General features: G+C 39.4%; 1 protein-coding gene across 2 annotated transcripts in view; it reads right to left on the reverse strand.

Annotated features, from left to right (window-relative positions):
* MEGF11 (multiple EGF like domains 11) overlaps nt 1–18,556 on the reverse strand; it is a 211,858-nt gene that overhangs the window by 179,802 nt on the left and 13,500 nt on the right. For both annotated transcript variants that reach the window (XM_068409942.1, XM_068409943.1), the window contains exon 4: nt 7,858–7,950. In XM_068409942.1, the coding sequence (XP_068266043.1) occupies nt 7,858–7,950 (93 nt within the window). The remainder of the gene's footprint in view (nt 1–7,857; nt 7,951–18,556) is intronic.

Below are 18,556 nucleotides of genomic sequence, written 5' to 3' on the forward strand. Positions count from 1 at the left end.
TTTTAGTCAACCATCAAGCCATTCCCCAGCTAAGAGAACAGTTACATGATAAATTTCACTTCTAGATGTGGTGGGTGTGCTCAGAGGTCAGTGGGGCTCTGCTTTGGGAGGGCAGGCTACTCTACTCTCCTTTACAAACACCTCGTCACCTCGATTGTCTTGCTTGGGTACAGAACTTCTGTGTATAACCCTGCTTGCTCCCAAAGGTTCACACCCATGTCTCACCTCTGAAATCTAAATGTCTTTTCATACTCCCTTTTGAAGCATCAGTCCCTGACGTACTACCCTAATGACAGGCAATAAATAAGGTTTCAAACAACAAGGTTTGCCCACAGGTTCCCTCATCTTTGGTTTTCAGCATGAATTCAGTGTTGGATTCAGAGAGTCAGTAGACTGATTTTCCAGATACCCACCATATAACATTGCCTAATAATTCGGTTACATTGAACCCAGAATTTCCACACTGCTCATATACAGCTCACCAAGGGCTGGGGAGTTGGTAAATGTGAGATGATGTGCCCAGATAGCCATTAGGTCTTGACCCTGGCCTCTCACCTCCCGTTTGCAAGACATATGTGCCTCAAATCAATGTATATCTGTAATTATATCAAAATTATAATTCTAGAATTGTTGGTTATTAATTGTATAACATACAGAATTTTCAACATATCATTTATCTACATTAGGAAAGACCCCATTCTGTATGTTTTTTGTTCCCAGCTAAGCACTCGAGGACCAGATCAATACAGGCATGTCTGTTGACCACTGCAGCTGACCACATAAATCCCAGCAGCCCCAGGCTGGATCCACACAGTCCATTGCTTTACAGTAATATATAGAGAAAGTCTGTGTACATAAAAAGACTACATCAAGAGAAAGAGAAAGACTACAAAATGGTGTTGCTACCTCAGGCCAATTTAGAAGACAAACTCTTAGCATGCAGCAGCCTCATCAGCTGCTGCTCTGGGTACAGATGGGAGGCATGGTTTTAACAGCTCATCTGAATTTTATATGAATATTCACTCCAGCACGTAACTCATTATGGGCTTACCTCTTAAACCAAAGCAGCCAAATACAGAAAGAACTGGATGCTTTAACAGAGAAGACAATTGTGGTAATATTGTAAAAATTAAATATAATTGTGCAGACTTATTCTGATAACATTTTACATTTTTTTAAAAAAATCTTTATTAGACAACTGGAAGCCTGTTACACTACGTACCCAAATTATTTTATCACCTCTCTATCCTCTGGTAACCGCCTATGTGGTAGGTCAGAACATCATCTCTGTCTAGAACTAAGGAGTATGTTCAGATCACTGACCTGTGTATTGTGCTCTGCTCTGCAGGAGACCTGGCACTAGGCTTGAGTCAGTCTCTCTTGATACTGGTGAAGCTGACAGAGGTTTCAGTTCGTTGAAAGAAGTGCCCACCATTGCTCAGCCTGGATGATACTCAATAACTCTTGGTCCCTAAATGAGATCCTCATCAACCTGATTTTCCCCCCTCATCTCTTAAGTTCCCATCCAGATAATGACTTAAGCATTTATCTACCGTAAATAACATAGGTTGTTTATTATTGACTTTAAAATGACTATTCATATGCATGAAGTACATATTGCTATATCAAGCCTTAAGAGCAACGGCACGCACTGGAAGACAGAACTCCAGGGAGTGGAGCAGACAGAGTCAGGTCAGCTCAACTGACACTTCAAAATCATTCAAAAGAGACAGTCTCAAAGGAAGGCTGGGACTGCTGGGGGGAAATGATCTGTCACTACCTTGGCTTTAGATGTGACCAGCTGATTTAAGGAAGGAAGTCCTTTCCCACACTCTGACAGGGAAGACGAAGATGAAGGCGAAAAGTAAAAGGTCACACAGGGTGCTGAATTTCTATTTTTCACTCGTTTTAGTACAAGACTTAGGACAACCGGCAACTGATCTGTTCATCATCAATGAATCACATAGAAGAAGTACAGAAAGCAATTTCTTCCCAAAGCAAATCATGGATCGACTTTTCCTTTTCCAGAATGAACTGTTGCCCTTTGCTCAGCCCAGTTACTGTGGGAAAAGCCAAGGCCAATATGACTCTCACACCTTTCCATAAGCTTGCAGCACCTCCAAAGTGGTTAGCTCACGAAACCTTAGAGGATACTATCATGTCTCTAACAGAGTGAGAGGAAACCACCACAAACAATTGGGTAGATATTAATGGCTTCAGCAAGAGACAACATATTCCCACTGAATGAAAAATGATGGATTAGCCCAGTTTAATGCAGCCAAATTATCTGTGTAAAAATACATACAGGACATGCTGCTGTGCTACTAACTGCACTGAACAGCAGCTTGTGTTTACATTTTTATTCCCTGGTTACAGGCTGTCCTGCGTAGGCTGGGCCCACGAAGATACGCTGCTACAAGGACTGCTTAACACATGCAACCTGGGCGCGCAAGCCCAAGTGCGTGGGCCCCACATCCAGCAGAGGCAAAAATTAAACACAAGCTGTTTACCTGATTACACCAGTTCAGCAGCGGTTGAAGGGAGCTGGATATTTTTTAAGTTTAAGGAAGAGCAAATTGTTAGAACTGAAAGAGACAGAAATCAATTCCACTCTGTAATTGCTACGGAAAGATCCTTGTATAAGCCTCGTTGGAGCTTGTTTTTATACATTTGCCTCTCTTTGCGTGATGCAGTTGTCACTGAGTCTGCAAATCACATCAAGATTAAGCTGCAATTCGAGCTTGGCTTAAATGAAAAGTGTATTAAAATTTTGAAGTCCACACACTATGGATATGAAATTCTGTTTTGGCTAAAGCATTAATTAAGCCTGAATCCACACTCAAATTTCACAACTTTAAACAGATCTTTAGAAACTGCATGTAAACTCAATAGTTGGGGTGACAAATGAAATTCATGGGCTTTGGTGGAAACAGAAACATTGCACCCAGTTATGTCACCTCATTTGGCACTTAGATACAACAGTCACTGTGATACAAACCCACGGCATAGACAAATTCCTGTACAACAAACATGGACAGGCCCTGAATTGACGCAGTGGCCCACTAACAGTTTAGAACAGCTGAGGTCTTGCACCTTTGCACCTCTTTGGTGGACCTTGGTGGTTTCCCAGTCAATCCTATCCTAAAAACCTGAGGACAAAAAATTAACTAATGCTTCCAGCAGATCAGTCCTTGGCATTAGGCTGAATTTCAGTTGAGCTTGTATTCACAAACCAGGCATCTTTCCTTTGAACTTTATTTCTTCTTTGGAAATAGTTCAAAGCTCTTTGAGAACACAGAAGCCAAAAGCAAGCCTGAAAAACACCACAGACTCACTTTAAAACACTCTGTTTTTCTCCTGAGATTTCTACTATTGCTTTCCATAGCTTGCCAAGCAACCCCCCTTCAGATTTAGCAAAGTATCTGCAGTTCTCATTCATCACAAGTCTCAGAACTGAAGCACTCCAGCTGCTCTAGGGCTATACCCTTAAAAGTGATCTTGCTGTGATGTTACACCTGCCTGTTGTTATGACCTTGGCTATTTTTGACAAAGAGATAAAGATGAAATAGGTTCTTGCTCCTAATGACAGTTTGTACGAATCATCCTTTACAAAGAAGACTGTGTTATCCATATGTGTACATTCCTGGTCAACTTATGCCAGAGCAATATTACAATCTCTCTCCCCCAAGGTGACATAGTACGGAGAAAGATGGCTTGGCATTATTGTGCCAACATCTCTTTAATTACTCTTTGGGCAAGTACTATATTTTCTCCTGAAACTAATAGCAAAGCATACATTTTGAAAACCACTTTATTTTTTCGTTACAGCCTCTGTGCTTGTTTACTCTGAAATTTCTCAAACTGACACACACAATTTTGGAAGGTTCTTGCTTTTAATTCAAGGCTCTTGCTCTGAACTTTCTTTTTCCTACCTGTTCTCCACTGTTTTGTGAATCCCCTTCTAACCAGAAAGACTTCTGTAATCTTCCCCGCAATGAAAATCACTCATAAGAGTAAAATTGGTCTTCAATAATATTGCCTGATGAGATTTAGCATTTTGAGAGAAAGACCACCTCATTCCTTATAGAGCTCGTGAATTCAACGACATGCTTGTTTAGATTTCACTGAGGTCTCTCTAGCTGTTTCTTCAAACCTGACTCAGCAACATCCTTAAACACCTGCTTAACTTAAAGCAGATGAAAAGTCCTACTCGTGTCAAGTTCAGGATATGCTTAAGTGCTTTGCTGGATTGGGGCCTAACGGCTTGCAAATACAGATGGCTGTTATCAAGACCCAGAAGAGGCCAGGTAACCACCAACAGTCAATTATATTCCTACCAGAACTCCAAGCCAGTATATCATACTGTTTGAAGTTAATTGCTTTGAAATAATTGGACAGGTGAGCAGGTAAGTTCACACAGAGCATTTCCAATTTTGCTTTGTATTTAAAAAACCAACAGCGCAGATTGCATGGACAAAATGGGCATGATTTTAATAAAACACGTTAAAAGGGAAGGGAAACAGTATGGAGGTTCTTTAAAGACTTTTCCTTTTAATTTTTAGCATCACTAAAACCTTGAAAACATTTTATTCAAGAGCTTCTTTAGTTAATACCTCATTACTCCTCTTTTTATTGTTATGGTAATCAAGCCTTAATATATTGCAGCTTTATAGCATGAAATCAAGGCTAGGCCTGCGGGCATCGACAGATGTACAACAGCATGCAGTAAAACACAGGTATAGAGGCCTGCGGAGCTGAATATGGCACAGGGTTTTTTTATAATTGTTGAGCAATTCATCTGAAGTTATTTTAACCTTGACAACAGATGAACTCTAACATGTTCCATGGTCAGTCAGTGGGAAGCTGCACTGAATAGCAAGTTTTGTGATTTTTGCCTTACAGGCTGAGTTTTAGGAAAGCATGAAACAAAGTCTGAGAAAGATTATTAAACTGCTTGCATGGCAACTGACTGGAGCTGTAACTATTCAAAACATTTAACTGAGTGTATTCTAGTCAAGGCGGAATGGTAACACTGGGAAACTACATTTAACACCAAAACCTTGCCTCCCATAGGAAATTTGGGTTCAGTGTCAGAATTCATACCCTCTCCTGGCACAGGCAGTCTTTGTGGCGCATCAAAAAAGAAAAATATTTGCATCTGACTTCTGGTTTTGAAGTGACACTTGGACCTTGTGCTGGAGCTCTGCTTACGGATGAATTTCACCCATCAAACTAAATGAAAGTTATAAGTTATAACGGTCTGGTCTGTGGGGTGTGGAAATACCATCTCAGAAAGAGTGAGTGTTTTGGCTGGCGATCCCTTTCCCAGTAAAATAGTTTCAAATAGCCAACATTAAAAGCAATATGCCTGTGACTTAATAAAATCACTGATACTGAGGACCATATAGGAAAGTTCTATGGCCCCACGGGGAGTGGGGTGGCACGCATACAGCCAACAGCTCCAGTTTATCCAGAGCAGAGCCCTGCAGGGCCAGCCATCCAGAAACATCCAACAAGCCATATTTGTCATTGCAAACACGTAACCTTCGTAGTAGCTACCCAATATTAATGAAGTAATAGGAAGAAAGCAGGCACAGGTAATACATTATTCCAGTAGAAGTGAAAAATGTTTTCCACATTATTACTGGCTAACAGTAAGACATGACTCAGTACGTGGATCATCAACGTATCTGAAAAACCCAGCTGACCTCAGGCAGAGGCTCCCAGCTTCTCTCTTCTCTCTTGGAAATACTCAGAGTAACAATTGTACTGTATTGAGCTGATATCTGTTCTATACCTTTTCATTTAAACGAAGTCTCCTAACAATAAAGAGGCCAGTTATCCAATTTTCTAGTGTCAGGCATAAAGGTGAGCAGCTCGCTCAGCTGCAGTAAAAGCCACCTTCTCTGAGGCCATTCACACTTACAAGCATTACGTTGGACAGTGCTTGTTCAGATCAGACCTTAGGACAAGAATGCACGCTGCCCAGCGTATAACAAATGGAATAAAAGACAATGGGCACTATAGTCCAGTGAACACACTAATTATATTAATAAAATGAAAGCTTAAATTTTGAAGCTAATCCTGGGCTATCATTTATAAAAGTTAACAAGGCATATTTAATTTAGGAATTGGCTAACGCTTCTCTTTCCACCGCTGAAACCTCATAAATGAAATATACTGGATTGCTGCCCAGTGCGGAAATAAAAGTTATGAATAATGTTTCTATCTCAATCATTGTCAGTGCTTTAATATTCCTAATTACTTTAAAAAGCTAAATATTCAATATAGGAAAAACCTTCTTTTTCTTTTTATCTTCACTTGCAAGATTAGTGCAATTTAATAAGAGTCACTGGACAGTTTTAGTCCACAAGACCATGCTGTACTTTGACATCTTATCCTTTCCCCTTCATTATTACAAAGAAGGGAATGCTTGTTACTCTGTGTATGCACGTGTGTATAAATGCATACATCTGTATGTGTATGTCCATGTTATCGTAGCATTTTTGTTTCTCATTTTTTAACTTCTCTAAGTGTATAAATATTCAATGGCTGTTAGGTTAAACATATCTATTACTATAAATAACCAAAGGATAAAATGAGTTCCTGAGATTCTAGACAATATTTTACAATTGAAGGTACTATTTTTCTTTTTAAAGATATTGTTATAGATAGATATTAAATATGTTATGCTGCCCAATTTTTCCCTTATCTGCCTGTCAGGTAATCCCAAAAGGTTGCTTCAAAAACCAAAGCACGGCCTTTCTTTCTGTCCTTCCTCCCTGCTCTCTCCCTATTGCCTTTTCTGCCGTAACTGAGGAGATATCAGCAAAGGTGCAGACAAAACACCAGTAACTTGACCAGAGCAGAGTCTGCCCCATTGACTTCAGCCTCTGGAGGTGTTCGTCCCCAGTCACATTTAACTCCCATTCTCTTCTAATGCCTCCCTTTATAGATCCCTTTTCTGTTATCCTTTTGCCTGGTAATGATGCCTCTTTTTTAAGATCACAATCAATTTGGGAGAAAGGGAGGAAGTAAAAGCAAAATGAAATGTTCATTCAGTAAATGACTCACAGCATCTTTCTCTGTGCAGCTTTTACTTGCCTGACGCACAAACAGACTTCGTTTAACAAGCTTATTTCTGTTACGTCAGTAACGTATTGGGCCTGTGTTACGTAACATCTCTGATGGTTGTACTGGAAAGAACTCTAGCTGTTTCATTCCAGCATGAACTAATCACACGGACTTAAACTTATCATTACCAATTAAGAGAGTTTGACATACACAGCTTCTCCAGCTGAAAGAATTGAAAGCCTCAAGTGTGATTTAATTTCCTAGTAAAAGGTGTAGAACTCCCACCTCTACCTTTGCCCCTGCAGTATGGATAATTCAGGGAGTGGATTTCAAGTCAGAAGGTAGAATCTGGGCTGCATGAAGAGTCAATAGCAGAACTCCCCCTGGCTTCAACAGGACAAGGACTCTGTTTAGAGAGCATGCTTTCCAAAGTACTCCCAGTACTCCACAAAGTATTTAATGAAGAATGTGTTGTAGCAAAGATTTAAGAGAGAAAAATTTCATAATAGATCTATATTATCTATATTGGTATCCCAATAACAGGACTGAAAGCGTTAAAAGCATCATCCACTGTGTTTAACACTTCTTTGTAAAAACAAGCAAAAAACGTGAAAGTCATTATCAGAGGAAAGGGTATTATCATATAGTAATTGTTGCAAAATAACCAACTGACAACCTTCATTTTTCCACCTAAAACATTTAAGTTCTAAGGCCATTGTTTTATTTAAGGCCTTTTTTAATAGCAGCACATGTCTTTATCACATTTTTGTAATCTTTACTCACCACTAGAGCAATCAGTACCGCCCCATCCCGGTTCACAATGACAAGTGTCAGGAGAAACACATCTTCCATGCACACACTCCTCTGTGCAGAGTGCTGGTAGGAAGAAACAATACACAGCATTGTAAACACATTAAGTGGCTGGTAAACATACAGTAAACTATGCCTTAGAGAGCAATATTTTGTTTAAAAGTATTAAACAAAGCAAACACACAAAAAAAAGAATTACTTGCAAGATTTAATTAATACTGAGTGACCAAAATAAAATATAGGTCTCTTGACAGCGATAAACTCATTTGTCCCTTCAGCTCTTTGTAATGAAAAACTCTAACATCAGAAATTACTTTGGTTAGCAGTTTTGCTTCATAATAGAATTCTTACCAAACTGACACTTATTATTATTATATTACAGAATACCAACTTCTATTGCACTCAAGTTGCTACTGTTTATAAGATAAAATGGAGCTTGGTTTTGTAAGTATATTAAGATTCAAAATAGATTTGTAAAAAATAGCTCAAGGAGAAGAAATAATTTTATTACATGATGCAGTAACTTTAAGTGCAGCCTTGTCTTTTCAAGGGCATCAAGTTTTCCATAACTACAGTGTCCTATCTCTTATTTGTCCACTGTTGGATTATTGAAAGTTCAATATCCTCAAGGTTCAAACTACGAAAAACTGTTTTACTGTTGACTAGAGGGATACAGGGGAGAATCTCCTTATCTTCTCCCTGAGTAGGAACAGCTCATGGTTTTAAGACTTTTCTTCTCCTATGCTGCTTTGGTGTCTCACTTTCCAGTGTATGCCAGTACGCCCATCACATACAAAAAAACTTGGACAACACTGAATCACTACTTTAAAGGCTGAACCTTACTGCTTACTACCTTATTTCCATTTTACCACTTAGGACACTGCCAAAAACTCAGCGTGTCAGTGATTCAAATTGAATGGTTAAGTTGGAACATGTAATTTCCATCTAGACTAACATGTATGTGCTATTAATGAATATGATGCAGTGGCAATGAGATCACTATATTAAAATATATATACATATATATATGATATACATCGTATATAACCTATGTTTGTATATCCTGTGTTTTTATATCAGATGGGAAATGTGGGTATTGTGCTTACTTAACAAAGAACTGGCTGAAGCTGGACTACAAAGGACTTATTCCAAGACAAAGATTGATTCATTCCTGTCTAAAACAAGGGCAGGAAAGTTCATTTAGGAAGTAGCTTTGTGTTGCTGTACTGAAAACCAGGCTGAACTTCCCAATTCATTTTAAATCAGCCAGTGAACCTTCTTGAAGTTGCACTGGGTCTGCATATGAAACACCTTTTTAGTTCCCAGGTACCTCACAGGCCAAACGTTTTCTGCCAATGTCTTGTACATTCGAACGATTCCTGCTGTATTTGACATTCTGTTTGCGCTACCAGATTGGATCACATCTCGAATCTGCGCTCAGGCTAGCATCAAAGTTGATGGAAACATTTTGCTGTCTCTTCTGTGTGTGGGTCATTGCAGACAAAACCCACTAAGCTATTCACAATGTATTTAAATCCGACTTCAAATCATAAGTGAGCTTTGAGTAATCCTACGGGACAAATCTCTCAGCTCTTTATCCATTAAATCACACGTGACCAGTGATTAGAATGTTGCCTCGTTATAATGACTGCAAGATCTTTCTAGATTAGTCATTTCCTTTCTAGGTTCGCTGCATGTCAAAAGTGCAATTTATTCTTATTTCATATCTTGTGTTTAGACAGTATTGCAGGGGGCATGAAATATTAATAGCTAATTCTCTAGTCACTAATTGTCCTAATCTTTTGTGCATTTATTTTACTTGAGTTAGGTTTTCTGAAGACAGTGAGGCACCCTAATCTACAGCTGTATGATGAATTCAAGACAGGGTATTAGAAAAACAGGATTTTCCAATAAAGAAATATACACCTTCATGCAATCATTTAAAAATGGCTGGTTATCTATGACATGAAGTCCACATACAGAGCAGCCACAAACTTATAATTTGTTATTAAAAGTACAGTGTACTAAAAGGTATACAACACGGTGGGGTAGGGATGCTTTGAAAACCCTGCCCCATATAGCTTTTTCTAAGAATATGATTCTCATTGATGTAACTCTTACACATTAGTTTTATAAGAAGTATGGAATTCAAAACTGAGATTTTTCTGTTCCCTGTATGGACATTTACAATAATAAATCATTCTTACGTGTAAACTGTGCAATTTTTTTATCCTTTTAACTAAGCCAGGTTGTCAGGTCAAGGCATAATCTGTGAGCAAGAAGGCTGATGGCAGCCTATTGCTTTGCTCTTCCAGATAAGAAAACTCCTGCTCATTACTGGTCTAAATTTAGTTGATACAGCCACACAAATATATCACCCCTTAACTATGTTAACATAAATATGAAATAATAATGACTAATAAAGCTAATAAAGTTTACTCAATCACTTGTCTATAGAAAAGTACTATAGAGAACTGCATCTTTGTTTTTAGGTGTTTTGAAGTTCCACATAGCTGAAGATGACAATGTTTAGTGAGCAAGTAGAGTCAAGGAAGGTAAAGACACTCCTTGGAACTGCGGGTTCTCTCATCTCTGGTTTATTAACTTGCTAAACAAGCAGCTACGAGCTCACTAGCATACAGTCACTTAAAGCTGTGAAACTACACAGGAGTAATCCCATATGTGGGGGTCACAGAAATCCCCCTTTTTTGAAAGGGGAAGCTTTGCTACAAGCCATTTTATAGAAGGGGGGAAATAATCAGACTCCTGCACAGTCTGATTCAAATCAGGCCTATAAAGGTCCATATAAAGGTCATATTAGGGTACAACGCTGAAGTTTTACCATAGCAAATAAAGTATTGAATTTCCCCTATAAAAGGGAAGTCTTGCCTTGCTCTAATCTTTAGAGTTTAAATTAATTTTTCGTTCTATTAACATTCAACATAATAGGATACAATAGTCCCCAAGGCATTCTTCATAATATACTTTGTACAGTGGTTTGCAAATGATCTTACTGGTTAATGGAACTATAAAAATTACTCGCACATAAAGGTCAAGAAAAATAAAGATAAGTATATACTTTCTGACACTGCCCTGTTCAACACTCAGCTAAAGGCCCCTGGAGTAAAGAAAACTTGTACTCATGCAAGGAATATAATTCCTCCCAGTATAACAGCCCAAGCAGTTCAACCCTGGGAATTCCAGACTTTTTATGTCTGCATTTTCCCTTGACCAATTCTCTTGAACAATCCAGCACCTCATTGATCAGTTTATTATTAGCATTCTTGGCATGAGTTTAAGATCAGTTTGTAGTTTGATTCAGCCTGGTAATAAAATGACCTACATCAAAGTCCTGCCAAAATGCCATCTTTGTAGCAATGCGTTCAGCATGAGTTATTTGGCCATATTCAAGGTCGCAGAGCAACTGCTCCTTATCACGGAATAAAGTCAACAAAAGGATTCTGTAACAATTCATTTGATGCTTATCACTTACTTTATAATTACAAACAGTGCTTTTTTTAACATATAGGCTCAATCCTCAGGGAAATAAACCTAAAGATTAAACTCTCTCCACGCCTGAAATGACTGCATAGATTTCTCTAACACTAGCACTTATTTTTCAATTGTTGCCCTGAATTTGAATTCAGATATACTAAATGGGTTGTCTGTGTCTCCTGTCTACAAAGGTATGAAATAGCCAGGATATTGTTATTGAGGAGGACACTGCTAAGTGGAGCAGACTCTTCTGCCTGGAGAATACTTTCATTGCAGAGTTACTTCAAGTGAGTGGCACCACAGATACATTTTATCCCAGACAAAAGCAGCCACAGCCCAGGGATCCAGAGCTATTCTGTATGGACCCAAACTATGACTTTGCAGGGTTTAACCCTGCTGTACCACCCTGTTTTATACGCACTGTTACACCCTGCTCATCACTACATTGTCAACCTACTGACTACTTGTATTCCATTAAGCAACGTAACTAACACCTCCCACAACTACCTTCTTAGCCCTTTTCCTAGAGGTGAAAGGATATTTAGAGAAGAGTTTCATTCTAGGGGAAGAAGTATGGAGTGATTTAGCTTGGGAAAGTTTCGTTAGCTTGTCCAAACACATAACTTGTGTATTTATTTTCACAAAAGTAGAAAAAAATGTGCCTTGTGCTTGCGATGGAATGTGGTAACATTTGCAGTCGTCCTTTGAACCTGAAGGAGTTCACAGCCACTGACCCAGCGAGTTCCATCTCCCCCCCACTTCAGCTGGTGGGGCTTTGTGCCGGACAAGAAAAATCTCTTCAAAACAAAGACCAGTATAATTATAAAGTCTAAAGGAACCCAGCGTAGAAAGCAGAAAATAGGCTTCATGAAATGCACTCATTCATAGCAGCGTGTGCTGCCGAAGAGACGTGCTGGAGCGTTCTGTATGAGCGATAGTTTCCTGGGCTCTGCAGGCTTTCTGCCCAGGGATTGTAGTGCAGCCAGCAGGTGACAGAACGCATAAATAACTGTGGATACATTATAATAATGGAAAACATTGCTAAATGAAAATAGAGATGCTACTATATGAGAGCACAGGCAAAATGAGAAATTCAGGCACTCTCCTAGAACTACACCGAATGAACTGGTCTATTCTGACAGCACACGTGGCAAAAGGACACTGCCCCACGACTGCAAGTTCTTCAAAATATTTTTCTTTTCTCTGCCCTACTTTAGGCACTCTCTGCCAGTTTTTCTTCACTATACACTGATCTCGCCCAAACTATGATCGATTTCGTTTATTTGCTATGAAGCAAAGTTAGACCTATAATTTTTCTGTATGTTGCTGGTTATTTTAACTTCAGGTCATCTAACCAGTTTGCCTCATGCTTGATAGTTGTTGGCCTACACAAAGCAGAAATTTAATGGAAAAAGGGATGTTTTCCTTCCCAATTTAATATGTGTCCCTGGAACAATTTGGGCCATTGTAGCACATTCCTCCAGTCCCTCATGCCACTTTTAGGGGAAAGAATAACTTTGTCAGGTGAAATAGCAGTTATCTCATGGCGAATGGTTTCAGATAATGCAGAGAGGTCAAAGAAGATGAAAAAAGGTGAGAGAGATGCTTGCCCCTTATCCATTAGGAATCTATTCACTCAGGGCCACTGTGGTGTTTCCACCTTAATGTACTGGCCTGAATCCAGGTTGTGCTGAGTCTACGATATTAGCTTCATTAGATAAGCCTGTAGTCAGCTTTTGGCTAGATCCTCTTAGAATGTGCTTAGAAAAGGGAGGTTTGATAGTAGAAGAAAGATGACTACAGCTAATGCATCTAGGTAGGTTTTCCTCATTCTTAGATTATTGCTTATTTGTGGAACGGAAGATTCCCTCTGTAAATCACTGGCTTTCCGTCAGGAGTCACACTGATTAGATGGTTTCCTGCATAATTGTTTCAATGAAGTGGGATAATAGTTCTTTGCATTGCTTAATGTCTATTTCTGTGGTCACCACTCAGGATACATCCATTAATTTATCACCTTGGATAGCACTTTAATGCAGGGTTTAGCAATTTTAATAGATGAAGATATGAAGAGATCTCAAAGCCTGCTCAGGCTTTGAGGAATTTATTGTTTCAGTGTATGGCAACCCTTATTTTTCACATCCCTCTTGGTATCCAAATAAAAGTACTAACAAAAAAAATACAAAACCAAGGAGATCAATCTGAGCAAAGGAAAGAGGAGACTGATGCAGATCATATAATGGGAATGGGTCGCAAGATCAACTCCTTTTCCTGTAGGTGCAATTCCACTACATTTTTTTGCAGATTTGGAATTAGAGACTATGCATCTATGCAATCAGAACGGAATCAATGGTCTTTCTTGTCATCTGGGACATGGGGAGTCTCTGACCGCTGCCTTAGTGAGATATCGATCTGCTCAAGGTAGCAGCTAGGTTGTGTTATCCTCAGTCTTGACACCCTGCCAAGGCTTAGGGAGTAGGCTACGCCACAGATGGCTTGTGAATGTCTAAAGTAAAAGAATCGAGGAGATATAAATTTTGAGGATTTTGTTTTCTCCCAAGAGCTGAATCTGACATATGTCAGTGTCATTGACAAAGTATCAGTAAATCCCTGTATGAATCTGCTAGGAGGTGAAGATTTGTTAATAAGCATAAAACCTACCATAGTTTCAGCTCAGATTTCTGTTACTAGATAAATGGCAATCTGGGGCTCTGATGACCAGTGAGAAGGTGAACACAGGGACTCCCACATTCTTGTCATGGCTGAGTGTCCCAGGTGGATGACTTGGGCTAGTGTACAGGTCCTGGAATAATTTCAGCCAGCCTCAGTGTCTCTCACAGACTCTCAGGTCCCTCACAGGAGGAATGCTCACAGTTTACTGATTACTGGAGGATCTGGCACTGGTGAGAATCTAGTTTAGCCCACTTTGCAATCTGTTGCCTGCTGTAGGCTTTCCTCTAGGGAGTGGTTACAGAAGTAAACTGTGCCAGGGAAAGGTCAAGGTAGAGAAGAGACTGCCACTATTTCTACGTGCCCTGAGAAAAGCAAGACTGGTGGAACACTTATTGGAATGGCAGTCTGGTTGGTTCTGAGGAAAAGCTGAGCTGGAGCAGCACATCCCTGAGACGGGAATGGAATCGCATCAGTGACCAGAAAATAGTGCCAGTGACAGTAATAGAGGAGAAGGTTAGAGCCCTGCAAAAGGAGAGGTCGATGGGAGTCATACATTTAACAGACTCTTTGTGTCATTTTGATGCCCCATTGGCTTCATCTGCTCTGGTAGAGAGAGGGAATAGGAGACAGTACTTACCATTTAATAATGTCTGAAGGAGAGCTGAAAAGCAGCCTCCTTGTAGCAGCAAATGTCAGAAGAGCAGAACTGGGGTCAGTAAGCTGAACCGCTTTGTATCTTTGTCTGCGTGAATAACAGAAGAGCTTTGCAGTACTTCAAAGCACAAAAAGGGAATTGTGGGAAGGCACTGCAGGACTCTGAGCACTGAAGTGCATCTGCCCTCCAAAGTGGACAGATCACGAGGTTGGGTAAAAGCAACACTAATCAGTAAGTCTGTAGATAAAGTCACAACCAAGCTCTGGCAAGAGGAACGTGTGTAAAGACATGAAGGAGTTCAGTTTAAGAACCTAGGCAAGTTCTGCAATGAAGACAAAGCATCTGTCTAATGCCTAATTTCAACAGATTCATGACTAACATGACACATAAAGGGAAGACCTCAGACCAAGGTCACAGATGACAGTCCACACAGGGGTGTCTCTTGCTCACCTCCAGTGCTCCATAGGGATCAGGAGATACAAGCACCTGGGCTTGCTCAGTGGGGTGAAGAAATTCCACCCTCAGGTGAAATCCTGACCACTCTAAGGGAAGTCACACTCCCAAATCACTTACCATTTCTAAGGCTCAGTCTTTCTCACTGCCACCACAGAAAGTGAATCTGAGCCCACTGAGAACTCTTTGGAGATCAGCTAAATATTGATAACTGTGGATCATTTAAGGCTTGCAACTGATTTAATGCATTTTCTGCCATTGCTTCAACTAGAAATAATCATTGCGTTCTACCACGTTGAGAGAAAAGACTTTTCCTGAGATCAATTCTGCTGATCAATGTTCTAATACAATATTATTCTGTGGGATAATTTTCAGCATTTAACTTTTTCTGGTAAACGATTTCCCATTGCCTCACTGCAGGGTTCAAAACAATCATTATCACTAGTTCAAACTGTTAATGAGGTTAAGAGAGATCCTGAATCAGCAGAGCAGAATCTATGACCCAGGAAAGCTTTTTCCCCTCTGTGCCCTCTGTCCACTCTGTCCATTTTGGTAAATTGACCAACTCTATCCAGCAATTTGTAGAAAATACATTTTCACTAGTTAATTTTCTACTGGAACTTGATTCATCCAACCAGCAAACTTAATGAGAATTTGTCTGCAAATTGTGCTTTATATTGTACCTTTAGAAAGAGCACTACTATCTTTTTCTAAGTAATGTAGAAACATTAACATCTAGTCTTGCATACTGTCTTTCATTCTCTCGGTATATGATCTAGCAGACCTCACTCCACCCCACTAAATGCAGTCAAATAGTATTTGTCAGCAGGAGGCTCCAGTTTTTTTGAGGACAGAAGAGAGAAGAAGCAATTCTCCTGTGCTAAAACCAGTGGAAGAATTCCCCAATCATTCTGTTCTTAACCTCAGGGGAATTTTTTTTGTTGCCTGAGGGAATGAAATTCTTGACAGGCTGGGGAATAGAGGAGAAGCTCTTACCTAAGATCCCTGGTCCTTTCAGCTTTCCTGCCAACGTATGGAGAAGCAGCCAAACCTACCAGAAGAAGAGCAAGCATAACCTGACCTACCAAACTATCTGTGATGGCAGGTAGTATCCAACTACACTCAACAGACTGCTGAAGGAATGACTGGGCTCCACTCATAGGTATGGGGATCTTCATCTGCGGTCTGGGCTCTCCTAGGAGTTGTGTTGGGATGGAAAGCGAGCTGCCAGTTAGAAATTAGCTAAAAGTGCTAAGTCAGAAATAAAGAAACATTTCCATCATAAAAAGACTGTAGGAACATACAGTGTCCTACAGCTGAGGAATGTGATAATTACAGATGGACAGGTAAGTACCTGTATCACACCTGGCAGAACTGCATGAAACTCATCAGTTGTGGGATGGCATTTCTAGCCGAGTGAACCTCACTACAGAAATCTCGCTAGTATATTACTACTGCCTTGCTTCACTACCTCCGCTTTCTTACTATGACTGTATCATTCAAATAGACCAAGAATTTACAGGTTCTAACACAGACTGAGTACCTGTTTGATTTAAGCAGTGATAAAGGAAGCATATAGGATAATGTCAAAGAAAATGAGTTATTATCAAAACCAGCATTTATAACAAGGGCAAGATTCTCAGAGGTGCTACAGCAGATAGTGAGAGACATGAGTAGGACTTCAGCCTAAAGAGTCCAGTACAATAACCAAGCCGTCTTGCCTTGTTCTCCAGAAATCACCTCAAAATTACAGCATTTGCATATTTTGCTACAGGTTACCCCCTCAGGGCACTAAGTGAATTTCTTTGTGTACAAATTCCATCATATTACAGTTCCCGTGAAATATTTATTTTTGGATCTGGTAGTTCTCTGATTACTGACTTGCCCTGAATTGTGGGTCTCATGTCAAGAAAAATCCTATTTTCTGTCAGTAAATTGCACAGCTCCACTGCTGATTGATTTTCATAGGCAGAGAGTATGTGCTGTGTGTAAGAGGAGGATGGGTGCATCAAAAATGTTGTTCCTAAAAGATGAAAAGTAGATAGATCAAGACATCTGGACTGCATGATACTTCTGGCTGTCTTTGCTGAGCAATGCAACACCTAATAAAACTAAATTACACCAATTCCCCTAGATGAATTTTAGTCCTATAGCACATTGAATAAACTATCGATTTTTCAAACAAAATCTTTCTTCATTCTCATTCCAAATTTCATCAAGCCAATCTAACAAAAATCCTTTTCTTTGTTTCTCAACAAAATAGGACGAATACGGACAAATTTCTAAAGGCAAACCTGTCACTGAGGCCAGGCTATTAGATGGCATGGGCCCTAGAGGGCCAGCGCATTTCAGATTGCATTTCAGATCAAGCCACCCACTGCAAATGAAGGTCACCCTGATGAAATCCAGGATAGAAGCATAGCCTGTTTGAAGATCATGTTAATGTATAAGCTACACTAACATTCCTGGCGAGAGCATATTTAAATGCAGACACTTTTCACTTTTCTCACATTTCAAAAGGAACCATAGCAATGTGTTTCAGAGCAACTTACTGAAAAGAACTGCAGGAAACCCCAGGAAACAAACCATTGTATAATTATGGGGGTTGATTCTCATCCCAAGCCACTAGTATGAGCTTTCTGTAACCAACTCTAGATTGCAGGTCAGCTGATTTAGGATCAATTTCTTGATAATGTCTAAGAGTCTAGAGAAACTTTCTACTAATGAGACATGGTAAAATGTACTTTCCAGTTCCTGTGATTCACACTCTTGCCTGAAAATAGAAGATGGGAGGTGGAAATAAAAACTTTTACCTACATTATCAGAAGCTACTGAAGATGTCTATCCCTTCCTATAAGGTAAATGTTACATCACATTTGCATAAACAAAACTTACACAGTATTTGGTAAAAAAAAAAATCATTTTGGATACTTTAAATAATGCTTTTAAAAGGAATTCTATTTAAACTGTAGATTTTCCTAAAATATGACACCTGTGAATGCAAATGTAGTGATATCAGACCCTAAAATACGTACCAGTGACTTGCTTCGGCAGAGCTCATATATGCACTACACTGCTGTCACTGAAAGCCTCTTTTTGCTGCTTGCTATACTAAATAACAGGTTTAATTTCTTTACAAGTATGTTTATAACGTATTTCATACACAGTTTCTTATTTTTAACCAGAAGAAAATGTCTTTATTTGACTCAATTTACATACCTATGCTGTAAGCTTTTTCAAGTAAGGCTATCTTTTTTGCACATGGATTTTTGGGCATTACAGTAATAAAAGTAAACCATAATATTCAGAAAGGAAAAATCTTGATAAAAAGAAGGAAGGCTCTGGGGTTAAATAGATTGAAAATATATCTTGATTTACTGCATCAGAGAAAGCAAG

The sequence above is a fragment of the Nyctibius grandis genome, chromosome 11 (genome assembly GCF_013368605.1).
Source record: "Nyctibius grandis isolate bNycGra1 chromosome 11, bNycGra1.pri, whole genome shotgun sequence".
In the NCBI taxonomy this organism is placed as follows: Eukaryota; Metazoa; Chordata; class Aves; order Nyctibiiformes; family Nyctibiidae; genus Nyctibius; species Nyctibius grandis.